The 15,252-nt window shown below is 42.3% G+C and overlaps 1 protein-coding gene across 1 annotated transcript; it reads left to right on the top strand.

The window, feature by feature from the left end:
- Positions 1 to 6: 6 nt before the first annotated feature.
- On the top strand, positions 7 to 15,170 carry mosmoa (modulator of smoothened a). Its single transcript, XM_008329830.3, has 3 exons — positions 7 to 1,578; positions 9,275 to 9,487; positions 11,718 to 15,170. The coding sequence occupies exons 1-3, from the start codon at positions 1,320 to 1,322 to the stop codon at positions 11,900 to 11,902; spliced, it is 657 nt and encodes a 218-aa protein (XP_008328052.1). The 5' UTR covers positions 7 to 1,319; the 3' UTR covers positions 11,903 to 15,170.
- The last annotated feature ends 82 nt before the right edge of the window (positions 15,171 to 15,252 follow it).

Genomic DNA, 15,252 nt, shown 5'->3' with positions numbered 1-15,252 from the left:
ATTTACAAATGGGCCACAGATTAGTTTCATAACAAGATGACCACTGATCAATCCACGGTGGTGATGATGGTCTTTCTTTTGTTCTCTGTGTGTACAAGGCATTTTTCTTAGTACTGTAGATCAGGTCATTTTAACGACAAGGTATAGGCGTGTGTCGTTTGTGTTCATATGTGGCCCAGTGATGACCTTATCTTCACCCACTGACTGCAGGCATTTACCCCATCAACGTACAGGACCCCAACAAGGGATTTAAGTGGTAGAAGATGGATAGATGAACATCTTGACTTTAAAAAGTGCAAATCTTCAAGACATTGTCATCTGACCTGGGGGCCTTCTGAAAACCAATTTTCCAGCTGATATTAAATAAACAGCACTAATTCTTTTATAAATGACTATGTGCTCATAAATCCATGACTTATTTCTTGTATTTCTATTCCTATGTCTTCCAATGGAAGTCGAATGTGAAATGTTTTATATCAGCTCTTTAACATTTGGGGTTTATTTGTTTTTTATGCCAAATATCGCGAGGAATCAACCATTCTCTCCCACCAAAACGTGACTTGTGTGTGGGTGCGTGACGCTGCGTGGGGGTGTTCGCCTGATGTCATTTGGCAGAAAAGGAGGCTGAGCTAACGGTGGGCATAAGGCTGAAAAGCACAACAATAACGCCGTTGCTTCACAATTTTTACTGAGACTCAACCTATCCTTTTTGGAATTAAAAACCCGCAGTCTGACTCCCTGCTGCACATCGGACAGAAGAAGGAGGTGTTGAGGGAGGAGGAGGAGGAGGAGAAGCTAACGGACTGGAAGTACCAGATGCTATTCCAGCGGCGGAGGACGGATAAACTAGGGACGGTGATGGGTTCTCGTTTTCCTCACGGGTAATTGTGGAAACATTTGTTGGAAAATAGAGAAGCCCTGAATCTTAAAAGCGAGCGGGCGTTGTATTCTTCTTCTTCTGTGCCTCCGCTCCGGTGACATTTTCTCTGAAATGGTAACGCAGCCTCGGTGTTGGCCGTCGAGCAGCTTCTGGGCCGCAGCTCGGCTGACCGAGCCCGAATCTGGGAAGTAGCTAGTTAGCTAGCTGTCCGCTAGCCGCAGCTGTGCCTGATGCTGCTGTCGCTGGTGCGGCTGTTGCTGCTGCTACACGGAACCGACAGACAGCACGGTGTCGAGGCTTGGCGCTGAGAGAGCCTTTGTTTCACATTCCTGGACTACAATGGGCGTCTGAGATGTGATGCTTTTGTGTTTCGTGTTTGAGCCTTTCGTAGCTGGAGGCTCTCGCCTGCTCGACGCTAAGGGGCTAACGTCGCTGCAAAATGCACAGCGGAACCACAACAGCAGGCTCCTGCGTAAGGGGGCGAGGTTGGACAGATAACAGCCCAGCTTGTGGCTCCCAACTCCCGGGATCACGCTTGGACAACGGCCGACCTCCACCGCTCTCATCGATCACCGCGTTATCACCCGGCGACATGGATAAACTAACGATCATTTCAGGCTGCCTGTTTCTGGCAGCAGATATTTTTGCAATAGCCAGTATTGCAAACCCAGACTGGATCAACACTGGTGAATCAGCAGGTAAACGAAGCAGCCTGTACTTGACCTCTTTAGCTACTGTTGACTTCTGTCTTGTTTCTTGCATCTGTCTCAGAATCACTTTTCCTCTGCCTCCCAGAACAAAGCCATATCCTGATGTTTGTGTATGATTTCATCGGTAAGAATGTCCTTTGTCCTCCAGGGACAATGCATGTGTTGTTTTCCGATGATATCCAAACACCTCACTGTTGGTCTCTTCTGTGATGGGTGAGTGTTTTGACAAAGTGTTCTCACAGTAGCAACAGTGACAAATGCACATCAAAGGAATGTCTTTATGGACAGTGAAGACGCCTGCACATCATTTAGAGGGGTGTTGCAATAAAAGGGAAAAAATGAAATCGTTAGATTAGAAGGTTGACTCTTAATAACATGTTTGAATCTTTAAGTCAAAGGATCAAACAACAAATCAACAGATTGAGAAAAAAAACATTTATTTGTTGACATCTTTAATCAAATGCCAGTCACCCAATATTAGTGTACAACTTAACTGATAACTAATAACATATAATAAATTAAAAAGCTACATGATCAGGGTCAGGGTGAACTCATGAACTAGACAATGTATATGGTTTTAATAAACCAGCTTTTTAGATGGGAGCTTTTGTTTACTCTGATTTTCTTGTTTTGTGTTTAAAAAAACCCAGCATGTCTTGTGGTGAAAATCATATTATTCATGTTAAATATTCCCTCAATACTAACTAACAAGGGCAGGTCAAGGGGCAGGACTCTAGCTAATTGTTTTTCTGTGTTATGGCAGTAACTTGACATTGTTGACCTCCGTACAGTCAGTCTAATGTGAAACAACTGGAAGCGCCAGTGGGTGTGAATGTGTATATTTTGGGCAGCCTCGTCTGCTTTTTTTTACTGGAGCAAACCGCAGTGTTTGTCTGAAAACACTTAAAATAAGAAATTTGTTTTTGTGGTGTTAAGGTCAAAAAAAGGTCAAGCAATTTAAGGAATTTCTAATGTGCACTGGTAAGGCCCTATACACCTGAAATGTTATATCAGGATAATCCATTTTGACCTCTGTGTGACCAGTCCGCCCTGACATCACTTCAAGAACCAGTGTTTAAAGGCATTTATTTCTTAAGCAGTGTTTCTCTTGTCCGACTGGAACAAATAATGATATTTCTTCTGGTTGATGCGTCCTGACAACACATTGGGTGCATTGATTGACAGCTGCTTCTCTTTGTTCTCTCTGCTGGATGACAGCTTAGTAACTGGGTCACAGAGTTCACCGTCCACCAACACACACCCCAGACCGTCTCAGCTCCACACAATAAGCGGTCTTCACAGACGTAAACATTAGGATGCACATCAAATTCCTGCATTATGAACAGGGCACGTTTGCATGAATTTACAGCTTTAAATCCCAGACAACCGGCCTCTCTTCGTGACAAATGAAAGGCCCTCCAGCTGCTGATGAAGTGCTGCAGGCTTCGATCCGAGCTCCCAGTTGTGTACCTGCAGAGTAGAACATTGAACCATTGCTATCTTTAAACAGAACCATTGTGAGTGTGTGGGAGGTGTACAGTGACCAGTTTCCTGTTCTTACTTTCCCATCACTTTACTTTGGTGACAGAGAAAGGATTTTTTCTCGAAAGACATGTTGTCAATGTGTCTAACCTAATGACGGGTTGGGACCCTATGTTAAATTACCAAATTACCACCAATATGTAGGTAAATTTGGACTAATTTAATCAAAAAAGGAACTTCTCCCTTGAAGTGTAGCGCTGATCTCCTGTGCCATGTCATTATTGTAGCTCATATGCATTAATCAGAATAACCTCTGCAACTGAAGAATCTTCTTGGATGAGAGGTGAAACATCTTTGAAAAACCTACCAGTCAGGTTGCCCTTGATGTAACTACGTTGGATAAGATGAGCTGGATGACTGATAACCTACAGTTAACACCAATACTGTCTTCCAGACACATTTTTTTTCCTGTGTCAAATATTTGAGCCTTTTCTACTGCGAATGAAGGCGATGGTCCCATTAAAGCTGAGAACCAACAGTTAGTCGTTAGTTCCCTCATTACAGGATATTCACTTAAGCTATTTACCTCCAGGTATTTGTTGAGGAAACAGTGGAACGAAACCCTGGGCTGATACAAGTTTTCAGTTGACTGACGGTACACATGGCAACAACAGGAGCAACAGTGTAATTGGCTGTTAACGCCTCTCTGAAAAAACAAAGGACAGAACAATGACAACAGAAGAAATGGGCGTCACTTTAACTCTGGGCAGCAAGAAATCATCTCCAGGACACGTCATCAGAATACTGTCCTGTAATGACTCTGAATTAATATTTTATCAGCTACATTGTAGAAATGGAAAATTAAAGAATTTTTATTATTTTTATTACCAGTAGGTTTACATACGAGAGAAGCAGTGGATTGAAAACTTTAAGAAATAAAGCACCCAATAAGTTGGACTCTTCCCAACACTAGACTAAAGACAACCTAAAAGCACAGACTCTGATAGCTGCAGTATTTATTTTATTTCAATTATTTTGAGTAAAAACATTTAGCCGGCTTAATAACATTTTCTTAAATAATTGCTGCTATGGCTACTGTTAGAGAACAAATGGAGAATATTGAGTTTTTATTTTTGGTCTCATGCAGGAGGACAAAATGTATCAGTGACACAGAGCCAGTGAGGCCAGGCCCAGACTATATTATCCAGTGTCACAGCTGCAGAGCCAGCAGTTTTGTCTACACTTTGGTCTCACCACTTCCACTTAAAGGCAGGAACAAAAACCACAGCACATGTTCAGAGTTCAGAAAAGTCAATGTCATTCACAAGCTGGGAAAAAAATGTAATTTTGATATGTTGTTGTTTGCTGGTTCTAAGGCGTAGATGGGCCACCAAAGGTGTGGTGTGAGATATTGTCCAATGGCCCATTTGGGGGCGCTGCAGAAAAAGTTTAGGAACCAGTGTCCTCATGTTAGAATGTGTAGTGTTTCATCTACTTTACTCTTAGCTGCAGGCCATTGTGTTTTCCAGTGAACGCCTCATGCTGAGCTAACTCTTCAAACACAGGCTGCGGTGCACTTGTACAAAGTTCTCCAAGTACATTATGTTAGGTAACTGTGAAGCTGTTGACCCAATGTGGGAGTATGTTGTTCTGTCGGTTGTTTTCATTTCATAGAATGCGTGATTAAAGAGAGCTCATCTGAATGACAAGACAACAGAGACACATCCGTCATCACCACTCATACTGTGGTCTGGAACAGCAGAGATAAAACCATTAATTCGAACTGGAGCAGGTTTATGTTTGGTTACAAGTTGGACATCTACCATTCATTTTGTAAAAAACACTTACCATATCTCACCTACATCATAGTGAAGGTACCATAGTTATTCTATTAATTTCCCTCTATTCTCCCCATGTTGGTATTTCCATCTCATACTGCAAAGCTTTGACAGCCATGTTTTTTTTGAAAATCATTTTTAGAACAGGACCCAGCCGGGCTCCACTGCTCTGTCAATGTCAGTGGGTACTGTAAACGCCTCCAGCAACAGCAACAGTGGCCCAGAACAAGCAGGGTTTTTTTTTTCTTCCACTGTAACTTTCCTTCTTGCCGCCCACCACAGTTCAGAGGTCTTGTTTGATTTGACGCTCCTGAGATAACAAATCGCTCCTAACCATGAGCTGCTAACGACAGCATCGCCATGCTGAAGACGAGCAGACGCTGCCCTCATTTCCTCTCATTTGAGCCAGGACTTGCAAAACTGACTGCGGGGTAACAACACAGTGGGGGTGTGAAAAGTGTTTTTTCTTTCTTTTCTTTTTTAAGTTTGAGCTTATGTGTGCAGGTGAATAAAGACAGGGGAAAAAAAGGTTAAGGCCAAAGGTTTAGAAACATGAGAAAAAAAATGCAATTAGACGGTTAAAATAATGAAATCAAATAAACCTCTGCTATTCATTACCTACATCTAAAATGTCATACTGTTTTTCAGCACCTGGTACCATAGAAGAGTGGCTCATTGAAAGAAAAAGTATTCTTTTATGGTCTACAGAGCACATGATTTTTTAGGATTTTGGCTCAACTACCCAAGGCCAAAGACTCAGAACGAGTCTATGTTGTGAGGTATGTTAGCATTATTCAACGGTTTGACTATTTGATATATAGTCATGGTCTCAGTCCACTCTGCACTTTGCTTTTAATTGACCTTTAACCCCTAATCATTTGTTCCCCGAGTGTTACGTTAACAAAATAAACAACAAAGTAAAAATTTAAAATTTAACCTTTAGCGTTAAATTGAAGCCAGATTTTTTACAATTGGAAGAGGCAAACACTGTTTGTTATGCAGTCGACAGTTTTAAGGTAGTGTCAGAATTATTCAGCAATTCAAATGGGCTCATTCTCTCCTAAAAAAGAACAAACTCAAGGTTGAACATTATGTTCTTTGAACAAAGAGTTTGACCAAAAGCGATGACGCAAAACAAAGCATAAAGTTAATTATTTTGATCCTCCTCGTCAATCACCCAGAGTCAGATTTTCATTAGCTCCCTCCTCTAAATGTCCACTTTGTTTCTGTGAACTACGGCACATCTGCTTATTATAGGCCAGAAATTCCATTGAGATCTAGTGAAACACCAGGAGACCGGAGGATTCATGGGAAATGGCCATAAACCAGGACAGTTTAAACACAGCTATCAGATTTGTGCGTCATGTTCTTCTGTGCCCAGAGCTACTCCCTGCTTTCTTAACCTCTCTAACCTCCTGTTCTTAAATTTGTCCAAGGTTGTTCTGTAATGTCAGGATGACATCAGGAACAGACTGTGAGAGCCCTGGGGCCCTTCAGGTGGCCATTTTGTGTGTATGTGTGCGCGTGTGTGTTTTCTTTTTAACCAAAGTGTTCTGTACAGCGAGGAATGAAGTATCACCTCATCCTGAGGTAAAACTCATCTGTAGCTGAGCATTGAATACAGACTTTTGTTTTCAGTTTTGGGTTGTAATGATTCATGTTGTGTTTGCTTGCACACTCCCTGCCTGCATATGGGTCAGGATTTCCTCTGGACAGCCGACACACACCACCACACCCCTGGAGCAACAACAACGCAGTTCTTATAAAAGCCTGGCTTTTTTGGGACGAGGCCGGTGGTACAAAATTAGGAACTGTTGTCTACGTCAGTTACACAGAGACCCTAATGAAGAATGATTTGCAGGATTAACCTTGTAAAGTCCAGGGTGCATACAGTTGCCTTGACTACAGAGCGATCACTGTTTTTGTGAAGCATCCATTCAAGTGCTGATAAAATGTATTCTGTAGAAATACCTTGTGTAAGTTTGTCTGTGACTTCCTCATGTTCTTTTACAAACCTGGGTCAAACTAAATTACTTAATATCTTTAGGAGCTCCATCACATCACATCTCTGTTACCTCACTATGGTGGCGCTGTTTGCTATGGAATAACCCAGTTTGTTGTTGTTGAACATCATGTCAGGATTTGGCTTTCAAATGGAGATCAAGACAGACCTTGTTGTGAACCTTTGACTAAACATTCACTTTATTTTCTCACGAGTCTGATCCAAGTGTCACTTTTAGCTTCTTTCTTTCTTTTGCACTGATGGAACACAGTGTTCCATTAGTCCATTAGGATTAATTAAGCATCAGTGTGTTTATGCCTTTTTAAATGCTGAATCACAGTTGTGTGTTTCAAATGTCGGGTCTTTGAAAAAAGGAAACTTTCGTTGACCTTTTTCAAATTATTTGAACACTCAGAGGAATGTTTGCTAATCTTTAGGACAAGATACCAACCTGTACCAGCTGCTTGTGCTTCAGACTGATCATCTGAATCAACAGGACTGTTGCTGTGATGTTAAAAAACATAACATTTTAAATTATTATCTTTAAACCAGAGTTAAAGCAGTTAAAGTTTATATTAAGAAACAACTTCATCCAAATGTTGTCCACCTTCTGACACTGATGCTCACATTGACAGGTGTGTTCCCTATTTATTTTTTTTAATTACTTTTAGTCCTTTTTCTTATTTTGGAAATCTGGGATCAGCACAGTCCTAAGTGATGCAGCTCGGTTCTGCTTACTCATGTTGAATTTCTCATTGAGTGCCTGTGCTGTAATTGGACAACCTCTCTACAGCGAGGCTGCACCACAACAGATCCCTGCTCTCAGCACCAGCCTCCACCCTCAGCTCTGGCACCGTTCCCATCACTCAGGGCGAGGCAGAAATCCGTTGGTCTGATCTGCGATGGCTACGAACATGGTCTCCTGCCTCTGTGAGCGCAGATGTTCACACCTACGCACGTTTACATCCTAGACAGTTTATGCCAAGGACAGAGGCTCCAGTTAAAATGTTTAAAAAGGAGTAGTGGGCTGTAGCTGTCATTAAAACCCTACAGTAAACATACCACGCATCTAATGAGATTCATGAGCATGTGTGTCAAAAGTAAGGCCTGAGGACCAGGTTTGGTCTATTACATCTTTTTATTGGGCCCACCACACTTAAACATGTGCATGGTTGTAAGAAAATGAAGTTTATAATAGAGAGCGGTGAGCATTACCTCGTGGTCTGCAGCCCAGTAAACTGTCCAATCTGGCCTATAACAGGATTCCAAAATCAAATAATAATGTTAGACAAAGTGTCTCTCCAGAAGAATTCTGCCTGTCCGAGCATTATAGTTGGTAGAGAGTCAATACTGATGTTATTGAGTTTGACACTGGCATTCGGCACATTTTCTTTATCAATACCTGTGTAGTTTAGATCTATTAATTAGCAGGATTGATGCCACCCTTGTGTCTCTGTTAACGATGGAGAGCTAGAGAATTGTCGGCCAGTTGTGTAATTGGACCGTTTACAGCGAACACTGTGTGGGTGACGCATCAATGGAGCGTCTCACTTTTTCTGTGGCCTCCTTTTCACCTTCTCCTCTGTCACTCTGCAGTCGATGAGCTGCTGCGCTGTGGTTTTCTCTCCATTAATGATGTCATTAAATGGGAAACTGAATCAGTCACGTTTTTTTTTACAAGTTGGTCTCTGTGTCTGAATGACACAACAAAGCTGCTGCTGTTACAGCTCCAAGTCCAGGAACTATAATACTGTACGTTTTGCTTTGCGCTCATTAGCAGCTGTGATTGTTGACTACAGTTATTTTACCATAAAAAGGTAATTAACCAACTATTAGCACATTTATTTCTAACCATTTTGTCAGTTTGTGCGACACCATATATATTTATTTATATCTTCTGACTCCGTCTGTCTTTCAAACGGCAGCTGGAGGATTTCAAGGCACTGTTTGAACAAAGTTGGATTGTGTTTCTGCAGAATTTGTGCAGCCGTCACACAGAGTCTAATAATATGATTCTACCAAATTTAATGGAGATGACGCAGGGTTGTTGTCTTGTCATGTCACAATGGGGTCACGAGCCAAAACACGTTGGGAAATACTGGTTGAATTATTTTGGTTAAAAGGAGGTGTCGCCTGTGTCCTTGTGGTTGCACGGTCAGACCCGTTAGACGAGAACTCCATGTTTGAATCCTGCACCTGCTGCTCCACAGTTAAATGGAACATCCAGTTGTGTGAGTCAGAGTGTCTGTACATGGACCATCAAAGCCAATTCTTCTTCTTCTTCCTCCTCCTCTTAACATCTGTTAGGTTTCTTCGTTTCTCAGACTCGTATTCATCACTCATCCTCTCTGTCTCCATCCAGGTGCCCTCACAGTGGGTCTAGTCAGGCAATGCCAGACCATCCACGGACGAGACAGGACCTGCATCCCACCACGGCTGCCCCCGGAGTGGGTCACCACCCTTTTCTTCATCATCATGGGCATCATCTCCCTCACTGTCACCTGTGGACTGCTCGTGGCATCGCACTGGCGCAGAGAGGCGACAAAATACGCCCGCTGGATCGCCTTCACTGGCAGTGAGTGGCTGAGAAACCGACGGTGTTATCTGATAAAGAGTCTTGATATAAATTACTTTTTAAAAATACAACTACACGATTATACTACACATTTCCTTTTCCTCCTGTCCATGCTGATGACCCCTCTCTCCCCCTGAAAGCTGATTTATGCAGCTTGTCCTTTACCTAAGTGGGTGGCTGATGGGCCGCAGCCCTCCTCTTCTCCCTCTTCACCTTGAGCATCTGTGCTCACATTTTTACACACTGTTTCTCTATACAGTACATGTCCACACAGCACCGATAATAACTCTGTGCCAGTCAAATAATCTGGACCGGTTCCATGAGGATGTGTAGGAGGCGGGAGCTGGATTAGTAAGTGAAGGAAACAAGTGGTCTCCAGCACACTTACACCCACGGAGAGGTGGCATGTGAAGTCACAACACTGTGTACTGTTTGAGTATCTCAAATATTAGTTGCACATGTCACATGACTTCAGTGGGAAGAACAAAGGCCAGAGATCTGAAAGAGAACCAACGTTGCCAATTTAGGTTTTGACCTTCTTTGATCATTTGGAAATTACCTGAGATTTAATAATTTCACAAACTGTTTGTTCACCTGATTTTGTCTCACAAGCTGAAAATAGATGGAGATTGGCTTTGGGTGCATTAACAGTGACACTGAAGTGGTTGCCATGGCAGCTGTGTACAGTTGGACAAGAGAGATGTGTTATTTGTGTATTTGAGTTGAGGACAAAAAAAACCCCACACTTGAACGAATGCCGCACATCCACCAAGCACTTAAATTAATTCAAAGTGGATTTGAAAATAGACTAAATGGTCGTTATCTCTTTTTTATAGTTCATAGAAATATCAGTTTGAATCATCACTCTGTACTCAGACTCTTCAGTGACATTAAAATAGTGGCCCAGCACACTCGGTGTGTGTAACCCGAGTTCACCTGTGGCTGTTTAAAGTTAGTTGAACCAAGTTTAGTCAAACACTGTGTTTATTTGAGTGTCCGGCCCCCACCGTGTCTGTCCAGAAGACCACAGTGTCAGTGAAGGACGGTTTTTATACCAACACCCAGTCTTTGTCTGTTACGACTGTAATGGCTGTTTTACTGCTGACCTTTCCTGTTGTATTTGAAGAGTGGCAAAAAGTGTGTGGGGAGGTGTAGCAGGAGCACAAAATGTTAAGTGAGGAAGTGGGTGGAGAGCACAAAAACATTCAAGCAGAGAAGTGAATAATCATGTTTTCAGTGGTCCAAATGTGCTGATGGCGGGGAGCAAGTCTGTGGGGGACGGCAGCGGAGACACAAATAGAGGTGCAGGGAGGGAGGGGGCGCTCATTTGGGACAAACAGGTGAGCGGTCTGTGGTTTAGGCGACTCAAGGCCTCTGCTGCTTCAATGGAGATCTTTGTATGAGCAACACACACTGCCTGTGTGTGTGTGTGTGTGTTTATACACCAAGGTGTAACTGTCTCATGTGGTAGCTGGTTAGGAAAAAGTGCAGTGAACAGAATATTAGCTCATATACACTTCAGTTTTAAGAACATCAGCTGACCTATCAGAATCTTTTTAATGTATTTGAACCTAAATCTGTATGCATGATACAGCAAAAACAAACCAAAAACTGCAATAAGTTGTCCTTTCTCCATTGTTTATAACTAGTATATACATTTCTTAAAGTTTCTGCAAATTATTATCAGATCAAATTTTCAGACTTTTCTGTTATTCCTCCATAGACGTGTGGTCATTAATAGAATAATCTTGTCACCGATCACACTGCAAATCTACATCTATCATCGTCTGAAAAGAACTCTTGGCAGAGTCGGTTCTATGCTGGTCCACGTTATGTGTCTACTTTGGGTAATTGCCGCTGTTAAGCAGTTTGAAGGGTCCATTGTGTCCCGATAATGAAGTTACTAAAATTGAATTCTCTTCAGACAGCGTCAAACGGAGCTCAGTTCTCTATTAAATGTGAAAATCAACTTTAGACTCTTCTGAGATGGTTATTTTTAAACCCAGGAGCTCCACAGTCGGTTCTTGTGGGGTTTTGTACCGTTACTTAAAAGCACAACTACTGAGGATTTCAAATAAATACAGAAACACGGCATGGAGAGTGACATGGAATATTTTTAATACAATAAGAAACCTTTTGACTTAAACACACAGCAATTATCAGATGTTTAACAAAGTACATAAATGAGTGGCATTGAACTAAGTTTTCCTCTTGTTTTTTTTCCTCCCAGTGATCCTCTTCTGTATGGCGGCGCTCATCTTCCCTATAGGCTTCTACATCAACGAGGTGGGGGGTCAGCCGTACAAGCTGCCCAACAACACGGTGGTCGGCTCCTCGTACGTCCTGTTTGTGCTCTCCATCTTCTTCACCATAGTGGGATTGCTGTTCGCAGGCAAAGTTTGCCTCCCGGGCTGAGGACTGGACCGTGTCCGCCTCTGGACTGACTCAGGAGGCTGTTGAAGATTTTACCGGGAATTGCAAAAAAAAACACACAATGACTGAAAATCAAAGACGACAAACTCTTGACAGGAAGCCTGAAACGGGGAGTTTTTTTGCTCATGTCATGGGAATGTGGCGCCTCCGAGTACATACCTACTTTGATATGGAAACAAAGTAATGAACAAAACACTACAGGGGACATGGGCTAACAGAGGCGGTGGGTGAGATAGAGGGCAGCTGAGACCGCCGCAGCCCTCTGGTATAAAGTGTAACCGTCTCTCTCTGCCTCCCTCTATTCTGGTTCGGGCAGAAAGGCCGTTTAATGTGCCTCTGTCATGGCAACGGTGACCACGATGCTGGCGCACATTACCCGAGGACCACTACAGCCACTTCTCTACTTGTCTGCCCACTCCGCCGCTCTCAGCACACATCTGCACCATCACCACCGACCCGTTGCTATTTTTGGCTCCTCTTAGCTATTTCAGTTGTGTGTTTTTCTGTTGTTGTACATTTTGTTTGTTTTTGTTTTATAATTCTTCCTGCCTCCTTTTCACTGAAGTAGAGTGAGCGCAACTGAGGTTTACTGAACCAAACCGTTGAGGGATTTTTGGCAGGACGGTCTCTGCCCACTTGGCTTCAGAGCGAGGGTTTATTCTCTCCTGCTGCACCGTCACACAGTCTCAGGTGTGTGCACTGGAGACAGCAGCTGTGGTCCAGCTCTCAGCTTGAAACACAGGCTGCTGTGGACGAAAGGTCGGTGCTGGTGAGCCGCCTCTCTGTCCTCACCCGACTCCAGCCCAGGAGCAGGTGGCAGCGAGAGATGACCGGTGGGCAGCAGAATGGGTCAAGTACAATTAAGGAGAATGCCACTCAATGTGAGACATTACATACAATATTTACACTTGCAGGCCGCTTCAATAGCAACTATCTAATCAGCCAATCACATGGCAGTAACTACCAGGCTTTATGTATAAAACTAGATGACTAAAATAAGCTCTAACACATGATCTGCCAGACACACGCTTCTAGTCAAGTGTCTGCCTGAATCAGTCAGCAGCACAGAGAACTATGCACTTTTTGCACAGTCACAAAAGCATTAAAAGCTATTGGGCAACACCTTGGTGCAGTACATTTTGGCTCCTGCAGGACTCCAGAACCAGAAGTTCTGCTGATGTTGCCTACCAGCCAGCAACATTTTATCTTGATAGCCAACATCGAAACAACACTAACAATAAATGGGTGTCAGCTGATTAGGTTTGCCGTTGTAGTAGCGAGCGAGCAAGATGCTGTCCTTGCTCAGGCACAGAGGCGTATGTAATCATCTGGCGACACTGCTTCAAAAAAGTGGCGTGTCAAGTACTGTAGAGCGCCAAGACCCTAAGACTCCTGCTTTTTTTAGAGTGTTGTGTCAGCCCAGCAGGAGGGTTTAGCTTGCTTGGTAACATGTCACTGTGGTCATGTCACTGTCTTCGATTGACAAAAGACTCTGAGGTTAATTAGCGCTGTGCTGGATCACGTTGAGACTGACATCCCAAGGGAAGTGATCTTACATAATAAAAAGAAGGTAGAAAATGAGTAAGTGTTAAGTGTTCTTCCAGTCGACAGGATGGTTTACTGGAGAACATTCTCTAATCTTTAAAACACTAAGAAAACGTCAGCAGCATTAATACACCCAGTTATGTCATCTGAATATTTGTTTGTAAAGAGAAGTCTGTTAAGCTCCTCTACCATAGCCCACTGGGTAGATCCTCTTCTACTGCATTAATCTCCCTGTGACATCATCCTGCTGCGGTGTGATTGGCTGGTCAGATATTTGAGACAGAACGCAGAATTATTTTTAATGTTTTTGTCTGTAACGAAGTAACTGTGAATTTAAAAGGACACAATCCAATCCAATGTAAATGTTACATTAAGTTGAACCCACACATAACAGCAATAAATAGAGAGGATGAAATAACGACAGTGAAAAATGTGAAAATATGGTCAGAGTTGATGGTATTCTCCTTTAGTGTATGATGGGAAGGACATGAGCCAGGAGCATGAGCATATCTGTTGTTTTGTTTTTGTTTTGTTTTTCTAATACAGTGAAGGCACTGGGACTGCAGGTCAGGTCCATGCGTGGGGCTGGGCCTCAGTGTGCTGCTCTCAATGTCTGTGGATGGAACACACATGCAAATACACTCCACCTTATCCATAATTATTTCAGGCAGTATTCCGGCGTATTGTCAGTAAAATGAAATACTGATTTTAGAAATCATTGATAAACCTGATCAAAATGTAAAAAAAACAAAACAAACTAAAACACGGCCTATAGAACAAACCCGTAAAATGTTCAAGAATAAAAATGTCGGTAACAGCACACAGCTCTGTGATCAACTAGTCTGGGGTAATACTGCCACAGTCTTATTAGAAAGCAGATGTTGCATTACATCTGTAATGATATTGTGAGCACATTTAAAAGACTCGTGTCATTAGGGTTTGTTTATTTTATTTCATTTTTTTACTTCTGGGCTATGTGTGGTGGAAAATACTGCACATCCACTTCATCAAAATGACAGTACTCAGTATTAGAGTTCCTACGTCAGCATACAAGCAGCTCACATTTCAGATGCTATAAATGTTTGTGCTACATATCAAGTAAAAAACAAAATCATAAAGCAGGATTATTTTGGCAAAATTATCAGTTATTCCTGTTAATAATTTCTGCTCCAGTCACTGAACCAAAAAAAAAATTCTTCTCATCAACATAAAAATTCTCACTTAACTCATTACCCGTATTCAGCAGTTGTGTTCAGGGTGTGTGTGTGTTCAGTCAGTCACAGACTTCTGAGTTGCTGAGTCTTAAGACTTCTCGTTTGTACTGTTTCCTGCTCAGCTTTTCTTACTCTGTCTGACGGTGTATTTTAAATGATTTGTGCACTCTGCGTTGCCCTGTCTTTGGGCGGTTTCCTTATTGGGCCATGACATGTTTTTGTTGAATAATGTACAGACACAACAGAAAAGACAGGATGTCAGTATTAGAAAGCACTGTGCATTCAGCAGTATAGGTAACAGAAGTAGAAGCACCACAAATGTATAAAAAAGAGAACTTCTTACCTCATTGTTTTTGTTTCTGTTTTTTTTTTTTCTCAAATGGTGGCAATGTGTGCCGTCTAATTTGTCTCATGCCTTGATCAGATGTCTACACATAAAGCCTATGATCATAGGGAATTATTTATCACTGAATAAAAAGATGTAAAAACAAGTGAGTGCGTGACTCCAGATCAGTCGAGGTGATGAATGGAGATGGTTGTCAAAATGGATTTGATGATTTATTCAGGGGATTT

This window comes from Cynoglossus semilaevis, chromosome 17 (genome assembly GCF_000523025.1).
Source record: "Cynoglossus semilaevis isolate Cse_v1.0 chromosome 17, Cse_v1.0, whole genome shotgun sequence".
NCBI classification, from domain to species: domain Eukaryota; kingdom Metazoa; phylum Chordata; class Actinopteri; order Pleuronectiformes; family Cynoglossidae; genus Cynoglossus; species Cynoglossus semilaevis.
This window is presented reverse-complemented; position numbering and strand designations above follow the sequence as displayed.

Bases quoted from the DNA above. Each gene is read 5' to 3' on its own strand.
- mosmoa (XM_008329830.3), top strand. From the start codon at position 1,320: ATGCACAGCGGAACCACAACAGCAGGCTCCTGCGTAAGGGGGCGAGGT. The intron at 1,579-9,274 runs GTAAACGAAGCA...GTCTCCATCCAG, and splicing joins CAACACTGGTGAATCAGCAG to GTGCCCTCACAGTGGGTCTA. The intron at 9,488-11,717 runs GTGAGTGGCTGA...TTTTCCTCCCAG, and splicing joins CTGGATCGCCTTCACTGGCA to TGATCCTCTTCTGTATGGCG.